This window comes from Maniola hyperantus, chromosome 19 (genome assembly GCF_902806685.2).
Source record: "Maniola hyperantus chromosome 19, iAphHyp1.2, whole genome shotgun sequence".
Lineage (NCBI taxonomy): Eukaryota > Metazoa > Arthropoda > Insecta > Lepidoptera > Nymphalidae > Maniola > Maniola hyperantus.
In genome coordinates, this window is record NC_048554.1 from 11828153 (window position 1) to 11837972 (window position 9820).

Sequence of the window (9820 nt, forward strand, 5' to 3'; positions counted from 1 at the left end):
CCATACCCCTTTGGTTTCTACACGGCATCGTACCGGAACGCTAAATCGCTTGGCGGCACGGCTTTGCCGGTAGGGTGGTAACTAGCCACGGCCGAAGCCTCCCACCAGACCAGACCAGAAATTTAGAAATTATAAAATTCCAAACCCCTGCCAGGAATCGAACCCGGGACCTCCCACTATTAAGACCACAGCGCTCACCACTGCGCCAGGGAGGTCGTCGAAACTTATTATCCAGAGTTCTCTTCCGTGACGACAACTGTACAACTGTTACAAGTATTAAGTAATATCTGAAACGCCTAAAATATCTACCAATTTATAAAGCATTGAGTAATGCAGTACACAGCCAGGCACATTAATTTATCTACGCAACTATATAAAAAAACGCATTTTTAGTCACAACTACCTACTGAATTCATACTTACGGACTGATCATTTATTGCATTAACCCTTAAAAAGGTGGAGTGTATACTTTAAAAAATAACGATTGTTTTTTCCAAGTCACCCAATCAAGAAATATCTAATCGGAGTTCCAAGAAACTTCCACAACAAGAAATTTCCAAAAAACATGTAAGAAAATATAGATCCAATTTCATTCTTAGTGGTCAAATTCTATTTGCTCCCTTTTATAGGTTCCAACTTCCATATGCAATAAATGAATAGTCTCGTAAAGTACGCAGCCGAAAGTAATGTGCATCAGCCTTTAGAACGACATTTCGGCTTTGTAAAGCGTTGTCTCTATCACTCATACCTATTTGACGTTTTGTCGGTCCCAATGACAGAGGACAGTGCTCTACAAATTTGATATCTCCTTCTAAAGGTCAATGTACATTACTTTCGGCCGCGTACTGTAAATATTAACAAGATCAAGTTCTTACATATTTTATGTAGTAGTATAATTATAGGTGTACCGCTTGACTGAGACAGCTCGTAGGGTAGGATTCGAGTTGCGGGAAAGTGACAGCAACGTTGAAAGCCTTGATTTTTACGTCAACTGTCACCCTTCCGCAACCGGCCTCGATTGCGGTAGAATGACAGCTACAATGTCACGATCGCAATCACCTCTGATTGGTTGCCGCTCGCTCACTATTGGCTACAATGCATAGCACAAATTCACAATTGAGATTGTAATAATGATTGACACAGGTTTTACGAAATCGACCTACTGCAGATCGATCCCGTAAAACCTGCATCAATCATTATTACAATCGCAATTGTTGTGATTGGCTGAATTTATGGTATGCTTGTAGCAACAATGAATTTAGCCAATTGTGAGCGAGCGTCAACCAATCTGAGGTGATTGCGATCGTTACATTGTAACTGTCATTCTGCCGCAATCGGACCTGTACCTACCTAACGAGCAGCCTCATTGAAACTGTATACAAGTCCCGCAAATTGCTAATACGCGTGGACGCCATTTTAGTGACGTCAGCACTAGACTGAAGTTTCGAGCTGATGGTATATTTTTATTTCGGCTGACGTCAAAGTGACGTCATATCGATATTAATGAGGCATGGTTCCAGCGCAATAGCAATTTGCGGGACTTATACCTTTAGTAATTATATTTGTATTTTATGTATTCTATTTAGGTATCTACACGTGAATATTAAAACATCGGACGAAAAAGGACTCTATAATATTATATGCTCCATTTTGGTTATTTTATTTAATAAGTATTCTTTTTTTCTATAATTTACACACATATTTTAACATTGATACCTAATTGTTACTTTAACACATCCGTGATACGCTCTGACTTAATATGCTTTGCATTAAAAGTTAATTAAATATTTTATTATTACACTTTATATTTTTTATTTTGTTTTAAATAGAATTTGAAAATTTCGAATATTACATTATAATACAATGTTTTTTTCAAACAATCGTATAGAATCAGGTAATCGAAGTTAATTTAAGATAAGAGGTTCTTTCGAGCAGTAGTGAACAAACGCTGTTTCCGAAATGCGTCGAAATTATTGTATGATAACCCACTTTGGCAAATATATGCAAAAGTGGGTTTGACCGAACGAGTTGGCCAAATGTGCTCACGTTGGCCCCAACACTGTTCGCTCAACGTGTGGATCGGCGGGGTGATTACGTAAAACGTTGCAGTAGCGAGAGCAAAGCGACAGCAGTAGCAATGCGACAGTTCATTTGCAGTCTCTCTTCTTCTTATTTTGCTTTGTGGCTATTGCTGTCTCTCTCTAGGCGAACGTTTGACAGCAACGATTGCGAGATTTACGGCTGTCACAAGCCTGTCGCGAGATACGTAATCACCCCGCGGGAAATTAGAATTGGCTCCAACGTTGGCAACGCTAATTTCCCGATCCACGTTGGGCGAACAGTGTTGGGGCCAACGTGTGGAGTCGGCGTTAAAAGCTCTCATTCATCAATCATCATACAATTTCACAGACTTACGCCAATTCTTGAGACGAATTTTGATTAGTTACTTAATACTTTATATACTCGAGGCTCAGAACACATTATTTGTATGAATAAACTTTTACAGTTTTAGGATATAACAATTTATTTATAATAGTCAATAAAATATTTACAATAATTTAACATTTGTAAATAGACTTCGAGTTTAGTTACTAACGTTTTAAAATCAATATTACAGACAAGTGATTTAAATACGATAATCATTTTAAAAAAAACATTACAGTTACCGAGGCCGAAAAAAGAGCATCTATTTTTAATAACTCAGAACGTTATTGAAATTTTTTATTGTGCTCAGGCCTTTGCCGGCCGCATATTATCAGAAATTGTCTATCCCACTCACTTTGCGAACATCAGAAGCGTACGCCCGATCCAGCAATCTTTGGGATCCAGTACAAAATGACAAGAAGAGTGCCTCCAGACACGCACCAGAATTTTTCTGTTATAAGTCCCGCAAATTACTAATGCGCGTGGCCGCCACCTTAGTGACGTCAAGACTAGACTGAAGTTTCGAACTGATGGTATATTTTTACTTAAATATACGTCAAATGACGTCAATTCGATGTTAATGGGACATGGTTCGAGCGCAATACCAATTTGCGGGACTTAAAATAATAGTTGTGCGGCCGCTTTAAATGCCAAAAATTACGTATGTATTATAAGATCACATTAAGTTTATAGTATTAGACTGTATTAAAAAATCGAAAAAATCCTTTTTCGCAAGTAACAGTATGAAAACGATCTTTAAAACCTGTCAATTTAGTTTCGAGACCGTTTAGTCGATTTCAGAGTGTGTGTAGTCAACTTTTAGTTTTGTAGTTTATTCGACTACACAGGTGGTCTAGTCAAGTTTTATCCGCATTGAGGACGCCACACTATATCTTGGACTCCTTCGGTTTGCTGATTACCAGTCACAGTCATATAGCTAATCATCCATTTCAAATTACAATGTTATAACAGTTACATCAGTTATTTGTCATGACTAGATTAGGATGGTTCCTCGAATCATATGGGCATAGAAAATAAAGAAATAACTCATTTCAAATAGAAAGAAAAATTGAAGTTGCATGTAGTTCTCACACTGCTTTATCTAAAAAACTGACCCATTTTTGAGTATGGAGTTTTTGATCTACTTCATAGTATGTATAGTAGACTAGTTTTTTTATGCGACTACACTGGTGGTCTAGTCGAGTTCTATCCGCATTGAGGGCACTATGCTATACTGTAATTTAAACTTCATTGATTGGCCGAGCGTAATGACAATTACATGATTGTCCTGTTAATTAAGTGATTTGACATGACTAGGATGGTTTCTCGAATTATTGTTACCGTACAAATGGGCATAGAACAGAGAGATTATAGAAACAACCAGATAAGAGATGTGTGTTTTCGCACCACTTGCTTTTGTATGTTTTAGAATTGTTTTTAAACTCACAATATTATGTAATGTTTATGCATTTTTGTGATAAGTGATGGTAAACTGAAAAGAGGTCCTATTTTTAACTCAAAGTCATAGTTCATATGTGTCGAGAATTAAGTCGACTACAGATTGTGTGTAGTCGACAACACAGGTAGTTCATTCGACTACACCGGTGGTCTAGTCGAGTTCTATCCGCATCGAGGGTGCTAGAGTGCCGCATTGTATCTTGGACTCCTTCAATTTGCCGAGCGCTAGTCTCATATCATCCATAGTGATTGGTCGAACTGCATCTACGAATTCTTCGTCTGACTCTGATGTGCTTGATTTGCTTTGTTTTGGCTGGAAAAGAATATGGGGCAGTCAGAAACTAATACACATAAGACAGATATTTCGTAAATAAATACCTTACTCAAATATTCAAATCTATATATATAAAAGGAAAAGGTGACTGACTGACTGACTGACTGACTGATCTATCAACGCACAGCTCAAACTACTGGACGGATCGGGCTGAAATTTGGCATGCAGATAGCTATTATGACGTAGGCGTCCGCTAAGAAAGGATTTTGGAAAATTCAACCCCTAAGGGGGTGAAATAGGGGTTTGAAATTTGTGTAGTCCACGCGGACGAAGTCGCGAGCATAAGCTAGTAAATTAATAAACAGTGACATGAATGAACAAAAAATAAACAATTTATAGAATGAATAACACTTTCGCTAGCACACTCGCACACTCTTTAGCGTGTTAGCTCGGGTTGATGAAGATGCGTGCGCGAAATTCAAAAATAAATCAGGTAAAAATAAATTATTTTCAAAAATCCTTTCTTAACGGATGGCTACGTCATAATAGCTGTCTGCATGCCAAATTTCAGCCCGATCCGTCCAGTAGTTTGAGCTGTGCGTTGATAGATCGTTCCGTCAGTCAGTCAGCTTTTCTTTTATATATACTATAGAGTAACGAGTAATGTAGTACGTTAAAAGGATTTTCGCGTGATTTTTCACATGCTACCAGTGAAATGGTCCATTTCTAGGAGTATTGCGACGATAGACTAGTTGACTTACCTCCGCTTCTCTCGCTAGCTCCTCTCGCGCCAAGTCCCTGACCCTGTACACTGCGGCCTGACGACACAGCTCGTGCAGGTCTGAGCCTGAGAACCCCTCCGTCGCCGCCGCGAGGCGCTTGTACTCGATCTGTTTGGGACAAAACAAACATATTGACTATACATACTGTGTTATGATATTATTATACAAGTCAGTAATAACCTACTCACATCACTAATAACCTACTCACGTCAGAGATAACTACTCATGTCTGTAATAACCTACTCACGTCAGTCATAACCTACTAACGTCATGAATAACCTACTCACGTCATTAATAACCTACTTACATCACTAATAACCTACTCACGTCAGAGATAACTACTCATGTCTGTAATAACCTACTCACGTCAGTGATGACCTACTAACGTCATGAATAACCTACTCACGTCATTAATAACCTACTTACATCACTAATAACCTACTCACGTCAGAGATAACTACCTACTCATGTCTGTAATAACCTACTCACGTCAGTGATAACCTACTAACGTCATGAATAACCTACTCACGTCATGAATAACCTACTCACATCACTAATAACCTACTCACGTCAGAGATAACTACTCATGTCTGTTATAACCTACTCACGTCAGTAATAACCTACTAACGTCATGAATAACCTACTCACGTCATTAATAACCTACTCACGTCAGTAATAACCCACTCACGTCCGTAATAACATACTCACGTCAGTAACAGCCTACTCACGTCAGCGATAACCTACTCACGTCATGAATAATCTACTCACGTCAGTAACAACCTACTCACGTCATGAATAACCTACTTACGTCACTAATAACCTACTCACGTCATGAATAACCTACTCACGTCAGCAGTCAGTACTCACGTCGGGTGCAGTAGGCTCCGCCTGCAGGATGAGCTGCAGTATCCTCTCCCGCTGCGCTTCACTAGGCATGGGCACGTGGAAGGTGGCGGGCATGCGGCGCTGGATGGCCTTGTCCAGGTCTTGCGGCCGGTTGGTGGCGCCCATGATGATGACGGTGCAGCCGGAGTCGGTGATGAGCCCGTCCCAGAGGGACATGAACTGGGTCTTCATCATCGCGGTCGCTTCGTGGTCGTGTTGGGTTCGAGTCCGGAGGAATGACTCTATTTCGTCTACGGACAAAAATACGCGTCATATTAAAAAATAAAAATGAATAATCAATTTAAATTTGTATTGTACCTCAGAGCAGACGCTCGATTCGATATGCGTGGCATTTCCGAAATTTTCGGAGTGCTAAATACGAAAATGATGAACTTTGAAATCAAATCTGGCCGTAATTTTTTTCAAGACGGGTGCAAATTCCGAAGTTTTTCAGGGACTGATTATGAAAATGATGACCATTTTGAAATCCAGGATGACTGTAATATTTTTTTTTCTTTATGACGACATTGAGACTGGTGACACTTCTTTAGGTGGCCGATTACAATTCAGTGGTTAGATCCATTTTGAAATCCAAGATGGCTGTCATATCATCTTATTGTTTTGAAGAAAATTATGTCCATTTTGAAATCCAAGATGGCCATCATATTTTTTGATGCTTCTAAAATTCCACTCACCTATAAACACAATGCAAGGCTGCAATTTGACAGCAAGGCTGAACACAGCAGCCGCTAGCTTCTGTGTCTCTCCATACCACTTGTCAGTTAGTAGAGATACATCCAAGTTGATGAAACTCATGTTAGCCTCTTTGGCTGTTGCCTTGGCTATCAGAGTTTTGCCGCAGCCTGAAAAAAAAGTGTTAAGTTGGATGTTTAGTTTTTATGTATAAAATATGTGATCTATTTATTTGAATTTTAAACATATCCACTTTAGCTAATCCTGTTGCACACAATACCTTAACTAAAATGACAAGTTAAGTTTAGAGATTGTTTACAACAGAATTAGTCTTGTCTGTTGTGAGATATAATTTTGTCTTTTTTTTAGAATGTTTTTTTCAAATTTTACGTGGTCACTTCTAATGTCTGCCATGTTGTTTTTCTTATTTTTAGCCGTCAATGCGTCCATGCGACGCAGGCAATCTCTCGTTCACGAATGTGTCCGACAAAAGGCACTATTGACTGAAAATAGTTTATTATCTATGGATTGTACTTTTTAATTGAGTTGAATAGAACCTACTACGAGTAGGTTCTATTCAAATCATTTTAATGGGGATTAGAAAGAAAGAAAGAAAGAAAAGACGTTTATTTATTCGGATTATGACGTCGTACGTTCGTATGCATTATATTCTCCAACATATATGAATAAATTATGTGACTGACCTGGGGGTCCATGCAGCAGGACACCTTTGGGTGGCTGTGTGAGGCGGCTGTCAGCAAACAATTCCCGCTTCTGAATGGGGAGGATCACTGTCTCTCGCAGCTCCTTTATCAGTTGGTCCAGTCCTGCAATGTCTTTCCAGTTCACCTGCAATTACAATATACAATATTACAATACAATATTTAGGGCTACTAGAAGAAATCTCTCCAGTAGACATAAGTTGTCCATTTTGAAATCCAAGATGGCTGTCATGTTTTTTAAGAAATCGATATGAACGGCCGAAGTCAGCAGAGCTATTTTTTAAGTATTTCAGAACTGATGCTCGAATTCGATCTGGGTGACATTTCCGAAGTTTTTTGGATTGCTGATTGTCCAAATCCAAAATGCCTGTTTTTTATTTTTGATTAGCTGACTTTATCCACGTGGAATTAGGTTTTTCAAAAATCCCATGAGTACTCTTTGATTTTCATTTCCATGGAAGCTGCTGTATACTGTATTTTAATTTTAACTTAACTACTTACATTGATCTCCTCTGGCACAACAAGCTGTGAGGCAATGATCATCTCATGGTCAGTCAATTTGTCCAGCACCACCGAATGCTTGCCGCCCAGCCCGGCTCTGCAAGACATCCTTAACATATGCAACTTCTATACTAATGTTTTTAAATACATTTACATAATATACCTTGAATGCACTCATAAAAATCTCATAAAAGTCCATCCAATGACTGATTGCAGATAGCTTTTAAATATCAAAAAAAAAAAAAAAAAAAACATAATATACATCAGTTTTCTCCTCCAATTATAATATTATGGTTACCTTAATAGTCAAGAGTGAATAGGCATCTTCTAGGCAAGCGCGCTCCATCTTAGGCTGCATCATCATTTGCCACCAGGTTTGATTGCAGCCAAATGCTAGTCTATAATTAAAAAAAAAATTGTAACATTTTGTTACTTTAAAAGAAGAGCAACTGCCGAGTTTCTTGCTAGCTTTGCTCAATAGAATCTGCTTTCAGATCCTGTGGTAGGGTCTTGACAAATCTTAAGTGGCATAAGCTCGTAGCTTTAGTTTTAAGTTTGCGTAATAATTATCACCACTATATCTTACAAATGTAACACCATACCAGACCATCAATACGAGTAATTTATTACCTATTTTGAATAAATCATTTGACTTTGACTTTGACTTTGCATAGGCTTGAAATAAATAAATTCATTTCATTTCTTTTACAAAATGAGAAGTAACATTTTCAAAACTTTAAACCTGGAAAGGACCATTCTAATAAGAGTTTTACAGTGGGAACCAGTCATAAAATGAGAAAAATCCATCAAAAAAAAAAATACATAACAGAGCTGGCTAACAAAAAAAAAATTAATTGTGCTTCTGATCAAAATACTTCATTTTAATCCATTTTGGCCCAAATCCATAAACAAAATATCTTAAGTATGCTGTGTTAAACTTGAGTCCAAAGTTCGTGATATTGATAACTGAATAGGTACTAATCTAAACCCATTTTCAAGCAAAAGTGGCAAAATGAATTGAAATTAAGTCCAAAGCTTGTGACTTGATTAAGTTTTCTTCCCACTAGATTACAACAGCGGGTTATTCAAGATGCGGACCAACAAATTCCTGTAAGGCCAGCAACACATCGGCAGTTTCTCTAGTGCTGCAAATGTTCATGGGTGTCTGTAATCAATTAACATCAGGTGACCTGCCTGCTCGTTTGCTCGATATTTGTATTAAAAAAAAATAAAAAAGTGCAAGTTTCAATCAAAATTGTACTAATTACAGTAAAGTTTCAACCTTTTCATTCATTTTTTTCTCATTCTGTAATATTTAATTCATGCAATTACACCATTTTGTTTGTCAGCTCTTTAATCGAAAGACTAGCGGTGCGAAGCAGCACAAAATCAGAGTCGCAGATTCTAATACCAGAGGAAGCCAGTACAGTAACAGTAAATATTGCAGACCAAATAGTTTATTAAATTTGAGCACATTTAAACTAAATACAGCATAAATAAATCAAATAAGTACATATTTTATAGTACAAATATATAAACATACCTACACATGATAGATCTGGCATGACTGGTTAATTTTTGTAAAGGTGGATGTTAATTTGTTAAGCGTTATAAATAAATTTTCACATGGAAATAGTGGTATTACTGGCAGGAGGCCATCGATTTTAACATGAATAACGAGACAATATTATTGGATTTCACACCAACTGATGCAGTTGCATCAAAGTCAAAAATCAATACTTACTTGCGTAACTGTTCCCGCGCTCTCTCCTCCGCTTTCTTCCTGCTCTTGGAAGTTGGATCTATTTGATTCACAAGCCATTTTATAGAGAAATAAGTCACTGCGGACACAAAAGCAACGCGGATAGCCATTTGAAAGACATCGTTTCGCGTAAATGCAGAACCTTCCACCATCATGCCGTATGTTCAATATCTAGATTTTCACCAGAAAAGCGCGTAGCCGTCGTAAGAAAATTATTGCTTTTTATGAAATATAAGAAACGTAATAAATTTGACGATTTATTCTCCCTCGGATTTTGAGAAATTTTGTGACCACAGACCTATGCGTAGAGACAGAGATA

At 37.9% G+C, this 9820-nt stretch overlaps 1 protein-coding gene across 3 annotated transcripts in view; it reads right to left on the bottom strand.

The window, feature by feature from the left end:
- The window catches only part of LOC117991396 (outer mitochondrial transmembrane helix translocase-like), a 48573-nt gene extending 38773 nt beyond the window's left edge, over nt 1-9800 (bottom strand). Inside the window, exons 1-7 of one of the 3 annotated variants that reach the window (XR_011237886.1) lie at nt 9484-9800; nt 7740-7848; nt 7221-7365; nt 6519-6686; nt 5806-6074; nt 4918-5046; nt 1478-4195 (exon numbers count right to left, since the gene is read on the bottom strand). Coding sequence is in view for 2 of the 3 variants with exons in the window: in XM_034978987.2 (XP_034834878.1) it covers nt 4034-4195; nt 4918-5046; nt 5806-6074; nt 6519-6686; nt 7221-7365; nt 7740-7848; nt 9484-9656 (1155 nt within the window). In the remaining variant the exon portion in view is untranslated. Of the gene's footprint in view, nt 1-126; nt 4196-4917; nt 5047-5805; nt 6075-6518; nt 6687-7220; nt 7366-7739; nt 7849-9483 lie in introns of those variants that run through there. The other 2 variants (XM_034978988.2, XM_034978987.2) reach the window with 2 other exon arrangements.
- Nucleotides 9801-9820: the final 20 nt, after the last annotated feature.